This window comes from Nerophis lumbriciformis, linkage group LG05 (assembly GCF_033978685.3).
Source record: "Nerophis lumbriciformis linkage group LG05, RoL_Nlum_v2.1, whole genome shotgun sequence".
Classification (NCBI taxonomy): Eukaryota; Metazoa; Chordata; class Actinopteri; order Syngnathiformes; family Syngnathidae; genus Nerophis; species Nerophis lumbriciformis.
Window position 1 is genome coordinate 1,657,501 of NC_084552.2, and position 19,697 is coordinate 1,677,197.

General features: G+C 39.5%; 3 protein-coding genes across 10 annotated transcripts in view; 1 reads left to right on the forward strand and 2 right to left on the reverse strand.

Moving 5' to 3' along the window:
• pnpla8 (patatin-like phospholipase domain containing 8) overlaps positions 1-3,899 on the reverse strand; it is a 33,617-nt gene extending 29,718 nt beyond the window's left edge. For 4 of the 8 annotated variants that reach the window (XM_061961437.2, XM_061961443.2, XM_061961445.2 and 1 more), the window contains exon 1: positions 2,021-2,111. The gene's annotated coding sequence lies outside the window, so the exon portion shown is untranslated. Of the gene's footprint in view, positions 1-1,383; positions 1,529-2,020; positions 2,112-3,837 lie in introns of those variants that run through there. The other 4 variants (XM_061961441.2, XM_061961442.2, XM_061961440.2 and 1 more) reach the window with 4 other exon arrangements.
• On the forward strand, positions 1,368-1,853 carry akap14 (A-kinase anchoring protein 14). Its single transcript, XM_072913312.1, has one exon. It carries the CDS (start codon positions 1,368-1,370, stop codon positions 1,851-1,853), a length of 486 nt encoding a protein of 161 aa, XP_072769413.1.
• Positions 3,900-9,103: 5,204 nt separating the features above from the next.
• LOC133605818 (uncharacterized) lies at positions 9,104-17,929 on the reverse strand. The gene is made up of 3 exons (XM_061959124.2): positions 17,773-17,929; positions 9,762-9,948; positions 9,104-9,689 (listed from the first exon to the last, which is right to left on the reverse strand). Exons 1-3 carry the CDS (start codon positions 17,856-17,858, stop codon positions 9,252-9,254), a joined length of 711 nt encoding a protein of 236 aa, XP_061815108.1. The 5' UTR covers positions 17,859-17,929; the 3' UTR covers positions 9,104-9,251.
• Between the last annotated feature and the right edge of the window lie 1,768 nt (positions 17,930-19,697).

Consider the following 19,697-nt stretch of genomic DNA (forward strand, 5'->3'; position numbering starts at 1 on the left):
AGGTGCTAGTCCTAAGTGTCCCAATACTTTTGTCAAGTTTTAGTCCCAAGTGTCCCAATACTTTTGTCCAGTGTAAGTGTCCCAATACTTTTGTCCAGTGGTAGTCCCAAGTGTCCCAATAATTTTGTCCAGTTTTCGGCTTAAGTGTCCCAATACTTTTGTCCAGTGATAGTCATAAGTGTCCCAAGACTTTTGTCTAGTGTACCTACCTTGTCTGCATTGTGTGGGCACGTTGGTGCTGCCTGCTTTTAAGCAGCCATCTTAAAAAAACAGCAGCGCAGCAGCATCAGCGCAGCGGTTCTTTGAAGGGTCATAAAATCAAAACCGGAGCAGGTATCAAAACTCTTTCGCCAACTTTTAATCAGAAGGGTTCAATCTCTCTCCTGTGTTAGTTTGAAGCTGAAACAACAAACGCGCTCAGAGGAGATAATGTTTGAAGAAAGGTGACCGGTTTTTACAAAAATTTTGTTTTGAAGGGGCAATAGCAAACTTCCTGTTGATTTTTGCTGGGGGTTGTCAATTTATGAAATGCAGTTCTAAGTGAGACATACATAGAGGTTTTTGTTTCATGTCTCTCCGACCTTCCCAGTGGGAGTTACAGGCAGTTTTGTCAGTTCGTTCATCCGAGGAGCAGTTTTTTTGTGCGTTTTATTAAAAAATTGCGCTAGAGCACAATTTTGAGATTTGGGGTTAGGTTTTTTTATTAGATCACACTTTTTGGCAGTCCTGATGTGTGCGTTCAGTTTAGGGAGTTTTGAAGCGTGTTAAGGGGGTCAAATTACAGCTCAAAGAGGCAAAAGTTACTGTTTTTAGTACTTTTTTGTCTTGAAGGGGGAATTGCCAACTTCCTGTTGATTTTAGCCCGACAATGTACTATTATGAAATGTAGGTCTAAGTCAGACCTACATAGAGGTTTTTGTTTCATGTCTCTCCGACCTTCCTAGTGGGAGTTACAGGGAGTCTAGGTTTTTTTTTCTTTCCTAGGGAGCGCTAGAGCGCAATTTTTTAGTTTTGTGGTTCGTTTTTTTTTTTTAAAAAGGCAATTTTCGCAGGTCCTGATGTGTGGGTCAAATATGGTGAGTTTTGAAGCATGTTAAGTGGGTCAAATTACAGTTTAATGTGGCGGCGGAAGAATAAAGAATAAAACCTTACAAATTCAATAGGTCCTTATGTCCCATTGCATAAGGAGTCCTTATACAATGGGCCATGCGGGCCCTAATAATAGCTACGGACCTCACTTTGGACACCCCTGGTTTATGCATGATGTTGCAATTAAAATAGAGGCCAGCAGGGGGCTTTGTCACACTGTGTGGGTCGCCATGGAAACAGACCAAGCGAATGAATTGACATACTTAACTCCTGACAACATGGAAGACAACCAACCTTCAATTCTGCAGAATCTACCTGCAGAATCGTGCGAGCTTATCAAAATCCTGCGTGGGAGAGAGCGGGACCCGCCTGATGATCACGTCAAGTGGGTAGCTGCCCAGGACCTCACTGTGGAGGTGGGCAAAGAGCAGCTGGCGGAGTATATCCGATCATGGCGGTTAGAACCGCGCTGGATTTATAGCCTGGACTTCCTGTGCTGGACCGAAGAGGAGCATCGCTTCTTCTACCACTACCGGGCTCGATTCAGCACCCCTTCCCCGGAGAAGCCCATTCAGGGGTCGGCTAGTGTCTACTTCGCCGTGGATGTCCTTAAGGACGCTTCGCCGAGTGAGCCCGTCGACGTGCACTTTGTAGTGGAGTCCAATAGGTTCATACACACGCCGGGGAGGACTCGCTTCACAGAGAAGTGGCTGCTGGATATCATTGAGAGCAAGAGTCTTCTAAGAGGAGCATTCAACGTGTGACATGTTGCTTTTGGACCTTCTCAAGATGGACATTCAGTCTCTCGTCTCCCGGATGTAAAATGGCAACACACGCACTGGCTAAACGTGAATAAATCATGTTAACGTTCATTATTAGCTCGCAGTTCCTCGGACGATACCTAAGGTCACAGAATTAAAAAAACACTTACCTAATAAAGGAGGAAAAGGAGTAACAAATATTCATTCGGTGCTGGGCTGCTAGCAATATTAGCGCGAGTTGGAAAACAGGAAATGGACCGGAAGTGACGATAGCCCGAGATATCAACAAAATTGTTAGAAACATCAAATTTGGTATTTTTGTAAACGACTGTAACATAGAAATGTTTGTCAACATTATTATGCTCCGGGTATATTTTTTTCGACATAAATGTCGATTTATGAAAGTAAGGCCTACATTTTCTAATTGGCTTAACGGGTTACAATTATCAATCAAATCTTGGAGAATGATTAAGAGTACAAAAGCCCTTAAATTGATATCCTTGTTAAAAAACATTTAAAGTGATTTAGGTAGCCCTTTTTTTCATATATATATATTTTTTTCATATTAGCCTTTGTTTTCTTTCCTTGATGTTAAAAGTGCCTTAAATTTTGTGTGAATTATAAATGTTTGTTGTTCAATAAAAAAAATTGTTAGAAATCAAACATGGAAACATCATTGTTATGGAGCGTTGTATTTTATTTAAAATATTATTAGAATGGAAGCCCATCCCATCCATCCATTTTCTACCGCTTATTCCCTTCGGGGTCGCTGGAGCCTATCTCAGCTACAATCGGGCGGAAGGCGGGGTACACCCTGGACAAGTCGCCACCTCATCAGAGGGCCAACTCAGATAGACAACATTCACACTCACATTCACACACTAGGGCCAATTTAGTGTTGCCAATCAACCTATCCCCAGGTGCATGTCTTTGGAGGTGGGAGGAAGCCGGAGTACCCGGAGGGAACCCACGCAGTCACGGGGAGAACATGCAAACTCCACACAGAAAGATCCCGAGGCCGGGATTGAACTCACGACTACTCAGGACCTTCGTATTGTGAGGCAGACGCACTAACCCCTCTGCCACCGTGCTGCCTAGAATGGAAGCATTTGTTTAAAAAAAAAACAAAAAAACATGTATCGGATTCTTATCTATAGGGTGAAATGACAGCATCAGTTTTTATTGATTGATTGATTGATTGAAACTTGTATTAGTAGATTGCACAGTACAGTACATATTCCGTACAATTGACCACTAAACGGTAACACCCAAATAAGTTTTTGAACTTGTTTAAGTCGGGGTCCACTTAAATTAATTAATGATACATAGTTGTAAAACAGGAAATGGACCGGAAGTGACGGAGCTATAGTTTGTATCACGAGATGTCAAAAAAATTGTTAGAAATCAAACATGGAAAAATAATTGTTATAGACAGAGCGTTGTATTTTATTTACAATATTAATAGAATATAAGTATTTGTAAAAATTTTTTTTTAAATGTATCGCATTCTTATCTGTTGAATGAAATGACCGCATCAGTTGCAACGTAACCCGCCAAACGAGTTATTTTATGTAGCCGGTGCTCCTTTTACACGCTTTATTACTAATTTAATAACAAAACACTCACCTATTAAAGGAGGAAAAGTACTAAAAAAATATTAATTCGGCGTAGGGCTGCTAACAATATTAGCGCGAGTTGTAAAACAGGAAATGGACCGGAAGTGACAAAGATATAGTTGTACCAAAAGATGTCAAAACATTGTTAGAAATCAAACATGGAAAAATCATTGTTATAGACATAGCGTTGTATTTTATTTAAAATATTAATAGAATATAAGCATTTGTAAAAAAAATAAAAAATTATTGGATTCTTATCTGTAGAATTAAATGACCGTATCAGTTGCAACGTAACTCGCCAAACGAGTTATTTTATGTAGCCGGTGCTCATATAACACGCTTTATTACTATTTTAACAACAAAACACTTACCTAATAAAGGAGGAAAATGACTAAAAAAATATTCACTCGGCGCTGGGCTTCTAGCAACATGTCTATGACTAGCAATATTAGCTCGAGTTGGAAAACCGGAAATGAACAGGAAGTGATGTAGTTATAGTTGTACCACGTGATGTCAACAAAATTGTTAGAAATCAAACATGGAAAAAACATTATTATAGACAGAGCGTTGTATTTTTATTTAAAATATTAATAGAATATAAGCATTTGTAAAAAAAAAAATTATATTGGATTTTTATCTGTTGAATGAAATGACCGCATCAGTTGCAACGTAACCCGCCAAACGAGTTATTTTATGTAGCCGGTGCTCCTTTTACACGCTTTATTACTATTTTAATTAAAAAAAAACACTTACCTAATAAAGTAGGAAAATGACTAAAAAAATATTAATTCGGCGCTGGGCTGCTAGCAATAGCGTGGGTTGGAAAACAGAAAATGGACCGGAAGTGACGAAGTTATAGTTGTACCAAGAGATGTCAAAACATTGTTAGAAATCAAGCATGGAAAAATCATTGTTATAGACAGAGCGTTGTATTTTATTTAAAATATTAATAAAATATTAGCATTTGTAAAAAAAAAAATTAAAATGTATCGCATTCTTATCTGTAGAATTAAATGACCGCATCAGTTGCAACGTAACTCGCCAAACGAGTTATTTTATGTAGCGGGTGCTCATTTTACACGCTTTATTACTATTTTAATAACAAAACACTTACCTAATAAAGGAGGAAAATGACTAAAAAAATATTCACTCGGCGCTGGGCTTCTAGCAACATGTCTATGGCTAGCAATATTAGCTCGAGTTGGAAAACCGGAAATGAACAGGAAGTGATGTAGTTATAGTTGTACCACGTGATGTCAACAAAATTGTTAGAATTCAAACATGGAAAAAACATTATTATAGACATAGCGTTGTATTTTTATTTAAAATATTAATAGAATATAAGCATTTGTAAAAAAAATAATAATAATATTGGATTCTTATCTGTTGAATGAAATGACCGCATCAGTTGCAACGTAACCCACCAAACGAGTTATTTATGTAGCCGGTGCTCCTTTTACACGCTTTATTACTATTTTAATAACAAAACACTTACCTAATAAAGTAGGGAAATGACTAAAAGAATATTAATTCGGCGCTGGGCTGCTAGCAATATTAGCGTGGGTTGGAAAACAGAAAATGGACCGGAAGTGACGAAGATATAGTTGTACCAAGAGATGTCAAAACATTGTTAGAAATCAAACATGGAAAAATCATTGTTATAGACATAGCGTTGTATTTTATTTAAAATATTAATAGAATATAAGCATTTGTAAAAAAAAAAAAAAAAATGTTTATTGGATTCTTATCTGTAGAATTAAATGACCGCATCAGTTGCAACGTAATTCGCCAAAGGAGTTATTTTATGTAGCGGGTGCTCATTTTACACGCTTTATTACTATTTTAATGACAAAACACTTACCTAATAAAGGAGGAAAATGACTAAAAAAATATTCACTCGGCGCTTGGCTTCTAGCAACATGTCTATGGCTGGAAAACCGGAAATGAACAGGAAGTGATGTGGTTATAGTTGTACCACGTGATGTCAACAAAATTGTTAGAAATCAAACATGGAAAAAACATTATTATAGACAGAGCGTTGTATTTTTATTTAAAATATTAATAGAATATAAGCATTTGTAAAAAAAAATAAAAAAAAAATATTGGATTCTTATCTGTTGAATGAAATGACCGCATCAGTTGCAACGTAACCCGCCAAACGAGTTATTTTATGTAGCCGGTGCTCCTTTTACACGCTTTATTACTATTTTAATTAAAAAAACCACTTACCTAATAAAGGACGAAAATGACTAAAAGAATATTAATTCGGCGCTGGGCTGCTAGCAATATTAGCGTGGGTTGGAAAACAGAAAATGGACCGGAAGTGAGGAAGATATAGTTGTACCAAGAGATGTCAAAACATTGTTAGAAATCAAACATGGAAAAATCATTGTTATAGACATAGCGTTGTATTTTATTTAAAATACTAATAGAATATAAGCATTTGTAAAAAAAAAAAAAAAAAAAGTTTATTGGATTCTTATCTGTAGAATTAAATGACCCGCCAAACGAGTTATTTTATGTAGCGGGTGCTCATTTTACACGCTTTATTACTATTTTAATAACAAAACACTTACCTAATAAAGGAGGAAAATGACTAAAAAAATATTCACTCGGCGCTGGGCTTCTAGCAACATTAACAGCAATATTAGCTCGAGTTGGAAAACCGGAAATGAACAGGAAGTGATGTAGTTATAGTTGTACCACGTGATGTCAACAAAATTGTTAGAAATCAAGCATGGAAAAAACATTATTATAGACAGAGCGTTGTATTTTTATTTAAAATATTAATAGAATATAAGCATTTGTAAAAAAATAAAAAAAAATAAAAAAAAATATTCTGTTGAATGAAATGACCGCATCAGTTGCAACGTAACCCGCCAAACGAGTTATTTTATGTAGCCGATGCTCCTTTTACACGCTTTATTACTGTTTCAACAAGTCCAAAGTACACACACGAAACAAGAGTTTAGTGCGCTGACACGATGACAGCATCAAGCTAACATTTAGCATGACACGTCACGTGCCGACCCTGATCCCTCCCCCGCACATGGCTTTTAATTTAAACGATCCCTAGTGATGACGTCATCGGCGACGATGAGCACACATTTTTAAATCTCTTCTCACTTTTTTTTTTGTGTTTTTTTTTGTGTGCATAATGCCATTAAGTCATTATACTATTGTATAAACATGTGGGTCGCGGCGAAAGACTTCACCGTGGAAGTGGGCAAAGAGCAGATTGCGGAATATATTCAAACATGGCAGCTGGAGCCGTGCTGGATGTACAGTTTGGAGTTACTCTACTGGGCCGAGGAGGAGGATCTGATCACCTACCACTACAAGGCCAACTTTAGCGACCCCTCGCCGCAGAAGCCCATCCCCACCGCGGCCGGGGTGTACTTTGTGGTGGAGGTGTCCAAAGTCGCGCCGCAGACGGAGCCCGTGGACGTGCACTTCATGGTGGAGTCCAACAGACTGGTGCACATACCTGGGAAGACCCACTTTGCAGAGAAATGGCTGTGGGACATCATTGAGGCGAAGAAGGCAGTGAGCCAAGCAATGCACATGTGAATGATGTGTGCAGGGAGTCTATATTGTGGACAATAAATCCATCATGCAAATGACTGAAAATGATATATGCTTCATTATGCATGATACATCACATAATGCATGATATACAGGTAAAAGCCAGTAAATTAGAATATTTTGAAAAACTTGATTTATTTCAGTAATTGCATTCAAAAGGTGTAACTTGTACATTATATTTATTCATTGCACACAGACTGATGCATTCAAATGTTTATTTCATTTAATTTTGATGATTTGAAGTGGCAACAAATGAAAATCCAAAATTCCATGTGTCACAAAATTAGAATATTACTTAAGGCTAATACAAAAAAGGGATTTCTAGAAATGTTGGCCAACTGAAAAGTATGAAAATGAAAAATATGAGCATGTACAATACTCAATACTTGGTTGGAGCTCCTTTTGCCTCAATTACTGCGTTAATGCGGCGTGGCATGGAGTCGATGAGTTTCTGGCACTGCTCAGGTGTTATGAGAGCCCAGGTTGCTCTGATAGTGGCCTTCAACTCTTTTGCGTTTTGGGGTCTGGCATTCTGCATCTTCCTTTTCACAATACCCCACAGATTTTCTATGGGGCTAAGGTCAGGGGAGTTGGCGGGCCAATTTAGAACAGAAATACCATGGTCCGTAAACCAGGCACGGGTAGATTTTGCGCTGTGTGCAGGCGCCAAGTCCTGTTGGAACTTGAAATCTCCATCTCCATAGAGCAGGTCAGCAGCAGGAAGCATGAAGTGCTCTAAAACTTGCTGGTAGACGGCTGCGTTGACCCTGGATCTCAGGAAACAGAGTGGACCGACACCAGCAGATGACATGGCACCCCAAACCATCACCCAACCATGCAAATTTTGCATTTCCTTTGGAAATCGAGGTCCCAGAGTCTGGAGGAAGACAGGAGAGGCACAGGATCCACGTTGCCTGAAGTCTAGTGTAAAGTTTCCACCATCAGTGATGGTTTGGGGTGCCATGTCATCTGCTGGTGTCGGTCCACTCTGTTTCCTGAGATCCAGGGTCAACGCAGCCGTCTACCAGCAAGTTTTAGAGCACTTCATGCTTCCTGCTGCTGACCTGCTCTATGGAGATGGAGATTTCAAGTTCCAACAGGACTTGGCGCCTGCACACAGCGCAAAATCTACCCGTGCCTGGTTTACGGACCATGGTATTTCTGTTCTAAATTGGCCCGCCAACTCCCCTGACCTTAGCCCCATAGAAAATCTGTGGGGTATTGTGAAAAGGAAGATGCAGAATGCCAGACCCAAAAACGCAGAAGAGTTGAAGGCCACTATCAGAGCAACCTGGGCTCTCATAACACCTGAGCAGTGCCAGAAACTCATCGACTCCATGCCACGCCGCATTAACGCAGTAATTGAGGCAAAAGGAGCTCCAACCAAGTATTGAGTATTGTACATGCTCATATTTTTCATTTTCATACTTTTCAGTTGGCCAACATTTCTAAAAATCCCTTTTTTGTATTAGCCTTAAGTAATATTCAAATTTTGTGACACACGGAATTTTGGATTTTCATTTGTTGCCACTTCAAATCATCAAAATTAAATGAAATAAACATTTGAATGCATCAGTCTGTGTGCAATGAATAAATATAATGTACAAGTTACACCTTTTGAATTCAATTACTGAAATAAATCAAGTTTTTCAAAATATTCTAATTTACTGGCTTTTACCTGTATGTATATATATATATATATATACATTATATATATATATATATATATATATATATATTATTAATAATGAAATCCAGAGGCAAATTCATACAATATTCACTGTTACATATATATATATATATATATATATATATATATATATATATATATATTATATATATATATATATATATATATACATATATATATATATATATATATATATATATATATATATATATATATATATATATATATATATATATTATTAATAATGAAATCCAGAGGCAAATTCATACAATATTCACTGTTACATATATATATATATATATATATATATATATATATATATATATATATATATATATATATATATATATATATACATATATATATATATATATATATATATATATATATATTATTAATAATGAAATCCAGAGGAAAATTCATACATTATTCACTGTTACAAGCGGCCCTCTGATGGCAGCCATAACTGCGATGTGGCCCTCAATGAAAAACCAGTTTGACATCCCTGGTCTAACTCCTTCTCTTTGAAAACATCTTCTTGAGGAGGGCCACCTCCGCCTCCAAAGCCTGGATTTTCACCACAGTGTTCTTCTCCCTTCGATCCAGCTCCAAGATGTTCGCACGCAGGCTCAGGATTTTACTCCACAGCCGATGCCTGGCGGTGTCCTGTCTGCAGTACGTGTGTTCGTAAATAGTGACGCGCTCTTCCTCCAGGGGTTCCTCTCCCCATATGCGACTAGCGGCAGCTTTGGCGTCTAAATCCAGCTCGTGGGTTGCGGGGTGGATGTCGGGGGTCAGCTGTCGCTCCTGATTGAGTTCCGTCTTCTGCGTGTGATTTGCGGAGCCCGATTGTGCCTTTCCGGAAGTTCTGCCAAGCGTGAGCGGCCTCTTCCTGTCGGACCCGGTGGAGTCGCTGTCAAACGCCTCTGAGCTTCTTTTGGCGCTACCCTGAGGTAAAAGAAGCAAGATAGATTCAACAAACGCGTCGGGCTTACTCCGGACTTCATAAAGTGTACGTACATTTACCTCGGAGGGGAAAATGGTGGGGATGGCGGTGTTCTTCAGGTAGCGGATCCCCCAGCGGATATCGAAGCAATTGGTGGTGAAATGTTCACTGCACAGGTACTGATGTCGACTCGGGGTCCAGTCCTCCCTCCCGATGTTGTCCACCCATTTCTGGAGTCTTGGTTTGTCTTGCAATGGGAAACTAAAAACAGAAAAAAAAAAGAGGATATTACAAAATGAAAATAATAATCAGGGTCGGGATTAGCTGTGGACTTAGAGAGGTGAGGGAACCCGCACACACTTCCCCTGTTCCCCGTGCCCTCCCCTTCGCCGACAGCCAGTTCAAAATGAACTTTTTTTAATGTTACTATTGTAGCAACGTGGTTGTTAACATTTTTGAGAGCACCAAAGGGACTATTGTGTGTTTGTGTGCGTTGACAGTTGACCTTGCCGTTCTTATTGTGTTGTTTTGATAATGAAGTGACTGCTGATCCATTTCCCGCTTGTTACGTTTGTTTATACTGTCGGAGGCAGATATTTACAAATATCCGAATTTAAGTTGTACTTCTTCCATTTCTTTGTCATATTTGAAAACAGCTCGTGTTTTCCATTTCTTCTCTTGATGCTCTGTCAGCAAGTGTACTGTGTGTGTTAACCTTGAGTTCTTTGGAATGTATTATGGCTAGGGAGACGTTGTGCTTGTATTATGGCTAGGGAGGGGGAAGGAAAGAAGGGGTTTTTGGCGTTGGGAAGACAGACCATTTTGGGAGGCGCAATAGAATGTTCTATGGTTAGACTGGTCTCAATCAATGTATATTGGCAAAGCTTTGAGAATATACAACAAAATACCTATTCTGTCTCTGGTGGTTTTTCAACTCAGCTTTAAGTGTCGGAAAGAACTTGGGAGCGAATTGTGACTTGAATTCCCTGGGAGGAACAACTGGTCCAAAACGCAACAATACACACTACAGGCCAAAGGTTTGGACACACCTTCTCATTCTATGTGTTTTCTTTATTTTCATTGTAGATTGTCACTGAAGGCATCAAAACTGAACACCTGAAAAAAAGGTGAAATTACTGAAAACATGCTTTATATTCTAGTTTCTTCCAAATAGCCACCCTTTGCTCTGATTACTTTGTCGCACACTCTTGGCATTCTCTCCATGAGCTTCAAGAGGACTTGAAACGGTTTTCACTTCACAGGTGTGCTTGCAGCTCATCGAGAGAATGCCGAGAGTGTGCAAAGCAGTAAACAGAGCAAAGGGTGGGCATTTTGAAGAAAGAAAGCCCATTGAATGAGGAGTAGGTGTGTTCAAACTTTTGGCCTATACAATATATATATATATATATATATATATATATATATATATATATACACACACACACACACACACACACACACACACAGTGCATTCAACTCTTCTGCGTTTTTGGGTCTGGCATTCTGCATCTTCCTTTTCACAATACCCCACAGATTTTCTATGGGGCTAAGGTCAGGGGAGTTGGCGGGCCAATTTAGAACAGAAATACCATGGTCCGTAAACCAGGCACGGGTAGATTTTGCGCTGTGTGCAGGCGCCAAGTCCTGTTGGAACTTGAAATCTCCATCTCCATAGAGCAGGTCAGCAGCAGGAAGCATGAAGTGCTCTAAAACTTGCTGGTAGACGGCTGCGTTGACCCTGGATCTCAGGAAACAGAGTGGACCGACACCAGCAGATGACATGGCACCCCAAACCATCACTGATGGTGGAAACTTTACACTAGACTTCAGGCAACGTGGATCCTGTGCCTCTCCTGTCTTCCTCCAGACTCTGGGACCTCGATTTCCAAAGGAAATGCAAAATTTGCATGGTTGGGTGATGGTTTGGGGTGCCATGTCATCTGCTGGTGTCGGTCCACTCTGTTTCCTGAGATCCAGGGTCAACGCAGCCGTCTACCAGCAAGTTTTAGAGCACTTCATGCTTCCTGCTGCTGACCTGCTCTATGGAGATGGAGATTTCAAGTTCCAACAGGACTTGGCGCCTGCACACAGCGCAAAATCTACCCGTGCCTGGTTTACGGACCATGGTATTTCTGTTCTAAATTGGCCCGCCAACTCCCCTGACCTTAGCCCCATAGAAAATCTGTGGGGTATTGTGAAAAGGAAGATGCAGAATGCCAGACCCAAAAACGCAGAAGAGTTGAAGGCCACTATCAGAGCAACCTGGGCTCTCATAACACCTGAGCAGTGCCAGAAACTCATCGACTCCATGCCACGCCGCATTAACGCAGTAATTGAGGCAAAAGGAGCTCCAACCAAGTATTGAGAATTGTACATGCTCATATTTTTCATTTTCATACTTTTCAGTTGGCCAACATTTCTAAAAATCCCTTTTTTGTATTAGCCTTAAGTAATATTCTAATTTTGTGACACACGGAATTTTGGATTTTCATTTGTTGCCACTTCAAATCATCAAAATTAAATGAAATAAACATTTGAATGCATCAGTCTGTGTGCAATGAATAAATATAATGTACAAGTTACACCTTTTGAATGCAATTACTGAAATAAATCAAGTTTTTCAAAATATTCTAATTTACTGGCTTTTACCTGTATATATATATATATATATATATATATATATATATATATATATATATATATATATATATATATATATATATATATATATCCATCCATCCATTTTCTACCGCTTATTCCCTTCGGGGTCGCTGGAGCCTTTCTCAGCTACAATTGGGCAGAAGGCGGAGTACACCCTGGACAAGTCGCCACCTCATCGCAGGGCCAATATATATATATGTATATATATATATATATATATTCCTGGCGCACTAATTGACTGAAAGAGCACCCACTTTCCGCACGCTCGCCCGATGTCACGTTATCGATGGGAAATGCATTTTTAGACAATAAGATTTGCCTTAGTGGCTAGGAGACCCCGAGAGTAACAAACGGTAGAAAATTTATTAGAAAGGACAGATTTAAAATAACAATAAAGTTAAAAGTACCAATGATTGTCCCACACACACACTAGGTGTGGCGGAATTATTCTCTGCATTTGACCCATTACCCTTGATCACCCCCTGGGAGGTGAGGGGAGCAGTGAGCAGCAGCGGTGGCTGCGCCCGGGAATCATTTTTGGTGTTTTAACCCCCAATTCCAACCCTTGATGCTGAGTGCCAAGCAGGGAGGTAATGGCTCCCATTTTTATAGTCTTTGGTATGACTCGGCCGGGGGTTTGAACTCACGACCTACCGATCTCAGGGCGGACACTCTAACCACTAAAACACTGAGTAGGATAATAATAAATAAATAAATAAATAAAAAATATATTTTTTCGACTTCGGATAAGCGGAAGATGGATGGATGGATATATTTTTTTAAACTTGGGACTAGAGATGCGCGGTTTGCGGACACAACCGCGGAGTCCGCGGATAAACCGCGGGTCGGGCGGGTAAAAATAGATTTTAAATAGATGCGGGCGGTTGGCGGTTGAACCAATTCGGAAATATATATACATAGTTAAATGTTGTTACCCACATACGAAAAACGAGCAGCACTCTTTGAAACAGTCAATTATTCATCAGGCACCGCGTCCCAGCAACAAGTGGCGCAAGTGAGCGCTCCTTCAGCGCAGCAGGGCGCATTTTAGAGGCCAGGCGCTCTCGCATGAATCCTGGCACTGTAGATGCCATTTTATTCCTGCATAGTGCTAACAAAAAAAAAGTAAGTAGACATACGGTTGGATATGTTAAACGAATTAGTCTACGTTACCTATAGGCTATACAAAATAAGTCCATGTCTAACCTATATTGAGTTGGGTCAACTAAATAATTTTGATGGTTACGTGTTGTTTGGGCGCACTACAATGCAAAGGAATTAAGGCAATTGCGTTGTTTATTGTGTTTTTTTTCTATTGGAGATATACTACTATGTGTGTTAATTATTTGGCCTGGCTTTCAAGTGAAGCGCATCTCCGATTGGCGACAATGTAAGGATATTTAGCCTGCTTTGTTTGTCTATTTTCATTATAATTCAAGTTTGATGATAAAGTGCAGTCTGATGGGTTTGATTTCCCCCCTTCAGCTATTTGCCTTGGCCAATAAGTTGCAGGTAATTTATTATTATTATTTATTTAATTTATTTTTGTTTAAATAGAGATGACATACATATGTTATTGTATCATTTAAGTTTGTGCGCGTGATTGACAGCCTAAGGCAGTGGTTCTCAAACTTTTTTTGTCATCCCCCACTTTGGACAAGGGGGAGTTTTCAAGCCCCACCTGCCCCCATCGCCCCAACAGAGCGCTAATGCCAAGCTTTAACATTTTCAAATGTATTGAACATCAAGTAACATATAGTAGTATACATTCAAACTCAATAACATAAAATAACACCAAGTTCAATGATAAATATAATAACTGTGCAGCTGTGGTACAACTTGCATCAAGTTCAATAATAAATAAAATAACTTCCATCAAGTTCAATAATAAATAAAACAAAAGTGTTATAACTTGCATCAAGTTCAATAATAAATCAAAAAAAGTGTTATAACTTGCATCACGTTCAATAATAAATCAAAAAAAGTGTCATAACTTGCATCAAGTTCAATAATAAATCAAATAAAAGTGTTATAACTTGCATCAAGTTCAATAATAAATCAAAAAAAGTGTTATAACTTGCATCAAGTTCAATAATAAATCAAAAAAAGTGTTATAACTTGCATCACGTTCAATAATAAATCAAAAAAAGTGTTATAACTTGCATCAAGTTCAATAATAAATCAAAAAAAGTGTTATAACTTGCATCACGTTCAATAATAAATCAAAAAAGTGTTATAACTTGCACCAAGTTCAATAATAAATCAAATAAAAGTGTTATAACTTGCATCAAGTTCAATAATAAATCAAATAACTTGCATCAAGTTCAATAATAAATCAAAAAAAGTGTTATAACTTGCATCAAGTTCAATAATAAATAAAACAAAAGTGTTATAACTTGCATCAAGTTCAATAATAAATCAAAAAAAGTGTTATAACTTGCATCAAGTTCAATAATAAATCAAATAACTTGCATCAAGTTCAATAATAAATACAATAAAAGTGCCACTTTGCAATCTTTGCAAAAAAAAAAAAGGAGGAGCTATGCATTTGGCAAGACAGGGCAAGTGACAGCACTTTGCCCCGGGAGAGCCACCTTGCTTCACTGTGAAACAGCACGGCTGTATGATCAGCTCCCATTTCCTCACACAGTGCAGAGAACAGTCGCGCTTTCAGTGGTCGTGTTTTGATCAAATTTACCGCGCTCACAACATCTGTTAAAACCTCATTGAGTTCGGGGCTGATCGAGCTGCCTTGACGCGAGTGCTTCCCGGTGAATGACACAGTGTGTGCCCGTCACATTTTTCTTTCTCTGCAGGCGCTGGCTCTGGCTCGACGACCTTTGAGGTGCGAGTCACAAATGTATATATTTGTGTAATTGTGGTCCACACATTAGCCTGCTACCCATCCGCGCGAAAGTTTGTTCCGTTTAGCCCCGCCCCCATTAGTTACTGTTGCTATGTCTGTCAAACTTTCGCTCGTACCGAGAAATATAAAGCCTACAGTAAAAATAAGTACCGGTAATTTCCATTTATTTATATAGCGGATTTCACAGACAGAATCACAAAGTGATTTACAGTGTGTATAGAAAATGAAAGCATAGTAAAAAAAATAATCTAAGAATATAATAATAAATAAAAAAATTTTAAGTGAAATTTCCTCCCGTTCCTCGCGCCCCACCTGTCATGTCTCTATTCCCCACCAGTGGGGCGCGCCCCACACTTTGAGAAACGCTGGCCTAAGGCTTATGAGGCACATTTTTATTTATTTTTTTATTTCAACTTAAAAACATATGAGCCTATGCCTACAACATAGGCTATGTGTTTATCTTTATTTTCCTGCCTGTCGTTGACAATGGAGATTGTCTGATATTTTGTCATGGCTGCAGATCAATCAATAAAGGTTCATCTTTGTCGCGAAATTGTTCACTGCTTCACTGTGCACCCCGCCCTCGTCCCTATTTGAGCATTATAACGTTAACAAGTTAATATTCATTGAAATAAATTCAGAACATTTTTTTTTACCTAACGAAAATATAGGCCTAGTCTTTCTAAAACATTTTTTTAACTTCTTAAAAGCCTCGTTCTGCTTGCTGCAACTGCGCACACAAAGTGTGAGGATGGAACGCACTCCTGATCTGAGGGCATTGGCAACAATAGTCAACACTTTCTTAATGGAAATGACAATAATATTATAATAATGATAAATAATATTTTCACGCATTAATATCTCTTAGCCACTAATGCGTGGCACGCATTGCATGTCTCTGCTCCATTTGATCAGTCTCCTTTCTTTAACAGGGAAAAGCTTTATAACCTCACTAATGCCTTGCATCGTCTATATTAGATATATAACAACGGGCGGGTGCGGGCGGGTGTGGTTTTGATAAAATGTTGGTTCGGGTGGATGGCGGATGGTTGACGACTTTTGTGATGCGGTTGCGGATGAAATAATTGCCTATCCGCTAGAGATGCGCGGTTTGCGGGCACAACCGCGGAGTCCGCGGATTATCCGCGGATCGGGCGGATGAAATTTAAAAAAATTAGATTTTATCCGCGGGTCGGGTCGGTCGGGTGGTTGAAATAGAAAAAAATTAGATTTTAAATAGATTCAGGCGGGTGGCAGTTAAACCAATTGGTAAATATATATACATAGTTAAATGTTGTTACCCACATACGAAAAACGAGCAGGCACCTGCAGCATATGCCACAACAGAAGAGAAAAAAAAAGAAGAGATGGACACTTTTACGGAGCGGAGAAGGGACGCCTCGCCGGGGTCCGGGACCGAGGCCCCTTCCCCCGAGAGGGCCCCACCGGGAGCCGTAGCTGAGGCGATCCGATAGAAGGGCCCGACGCACGTCCAGGGTCACCACCGCACCGACACCCCGCCTCGTCCGCCTTCGCCGCGGCCGGCGTCACGCGCAGCAGGTAAGCAGCTTACCTGCCCGCCACCCCCGTGGCCGGGGGCTCGTAACAGGGGTCACTCCGCGCGCTCCGCCCGCGCAGCTTACCTGCCCGCCACCCCTGTTGCCGGGGGCGCGTAACAGGGGTCACTCCGCGCGCAGTGCGCTCACGAAAGGGGTGGGGCTCACCCTGGTTGATATAGACAGCAGCTAGGACGGTGGCCATGGAAGTCGGAACCCGCTAAGGAGTGTGTAACAACCCACCTGCCGAATCAACTAGCCCTGAAAATGGATGGCGCTGGAGCGTCGGGCCCATATACCCGGCCGTCGCCGGCAGCGAGACGCGCTTGGAGGTGCGCTCAGCGCGGCTCCCATATGATTGCGCACTGGTGTGCGTCTGGGTCGTGACAGCGTGGCACACGAATGTCTGTGCTGCATTGGATCAGTCTCCTTTCTTTAACAGGCAAAAGCTTTATAACCTCACTAATGCCTTGCATCGTCTATATTAGATATATAACAACGGGCGAGTGCGGGCGGGTGTGGTTCTGATCAAATGTTAGATCGGGTGGATTGCGGATGGTTGACAACTTTCTGATGCGGTTGCGGATGAAATAATTGCCTATCCGCGCATCTCTAGTTGGGACTAATTGTGGATGCTGGCGGTAGTTAGGGGACCACTGTATTAAACAGTGTACATTTTTTATTGATATACTTTGTGATTCTTTTGGAGGGTGGGCGTGGTTTCATCTGGGAACGCCTCCAGAATCGAAGGTATGGCAGACTGAAAATAACAAGGTCATAACAGCGACCCAAAAATATCCAATACATTTACACCACAAGTAATTGTTTTATAAGGTATTTCGATCATAGACCCCCCCCAGTTAATATGCAACTCGACAGGTAGCTTCTGGAAATTTCTCATACATTATTTAATTGAATTGTAAATTAAATTGAACCATTTTAATCATCCACAACACACGTTCTGCAGTAGTTGCATGCTACATCACAAGATGGTCATCTTACGGGTAGAAGCTGATTCTCTTGTTGTCTCGCCTCGACGCAGACCCTCCGCGGTTCCTGCACACTTTGACGGCGCAGTAACGCGGCATGACAACCGTGAATCACCATAAAAAACCTTTTAAAGACTTATGGAAACATAACAAGACACATTCAACCTGACTTCCGGGATGTTAACGGATATGACGTAACGGTTTCCGCAATGATAACGCTATAATACAGATACAAATATTTATAAAACATATTTGGTTTGCATGCTAAAACTCTGAATATGAATATGAAATCTAACTAAAAGACATAACAGTTTTATTGCATTCTTCAACTCTTGAATAAAATTACAATGTAAAAACAAAGCCGGAACAAAACGTACAAGTGCCGTGTACATTCTTTAAGTGTTAATTAAACATGCATTGTATAATAATAATATTAATATAATTCTACTGAAGACAGAATAACCGTGAAAGACCTTAAAACGTGTTATGGGTTTATACGTACGGGAGTTATGGAAACATAACAAAACGTGTTCAACCTGACTTCCGGGGTTTCGACGGATATGACGTAACGGTTTCCGCAATGATAACAGTATAATACAAAGATCCAACAGTTCCAACAACGATAATCTAGTATGTTTATACATTAACGAGAAGTAACACATAAACATAACGGTGTAATAATTACAAAGGAAAGCAAAAAAACTATGATAAACTCCCACATTCTGAAAATAATTATGAAAATGATCAACATCAAAGAAAATATAATTGTATAGCCCGATACTATTTGCTTTTATTTTATTTTAGTGTTATTCCTCGCACAGGTTATGTTTCTTGTTCTTTTTATTTATCTAAATGATTTTTTTTTTTTATATTATAATAAATAATATTTAATTATTAATATTAATTATAATATTTAATATTTTCTTTTTATCTATCTAAATGATGTTTTTTTTAAATATTATAATAAATAATATTTTTAAAAAAATCATTTAGATAAATAAAAAGAACAAGAAACATAACATGTGCGAGGAATCAGGCCCGGCCCTAACCAATCTGGCGCCCTAGGCAAGATTTTAGGTGGCGCCCCCCCCACATCGGCAGTGAAGTGTATATACTCACAAGAAACCGAATAGCTTTGTCTTATAAAGGGGTGGAAAAGTGACTATTACCTGCAGGGCAAACATTAGCTAACCAGAAGGCAATAACAGTGTAAACAAAAAACACCTGCTTAAAAGATCTAATACAAATGTCCCTGAGGAATGTAAGGTGGGAGTACTGTAATTACCTAACGTTACATTATTATTTTCCATAACAATTTAGCCCCCTCCACAATATTAACCCGACGTTAAAACAGAACTAGCTATTTATTGATTAGCAATTGCCGAATCATGTAACATTAGCTTAATGCTAAAAAGCCAGGTTACTATCACATTCTGTAACAGACAAATAATTTCATGTAGGCATACCTGCTACCTCTGTCTTTTCTCCTCCTCTTTTCTCATTTTTCTTCCCTGGGCACCTGACAGTTTTGGCCGTTTTGACATTTTGTGTTGATTGTTTGATGTGGTGACGTCCAAAAAGAGTCATGATACGGGAAGGGAGGGGGCGCACCGTGCGTGGGGGGGGGGGGGGGGGGGGGGGGGGGGGGTGCTGCGTAATGTTGTTACAAATAATATTTCTATTAAATAGGCTTTACTTTGCATTTTAATTAACGTGGGATTATTTTTTGTATTTAGAAATAATAGTATCAACTTTTTTTTTTTTTTCTCTCCAACATTTGTGGAACTGGCGTGGCGCCCCCTGATGGACGGCGCCCTTAGCATTTGCCTATACGGCCTATGCCACGGGCCGGCCCTGCAAGGAATAACACTAAAATAAAATAAAATAAAAGCAAATAGTATCGGGCTATACAATTATATTTTCTTTGATGTTGATCAT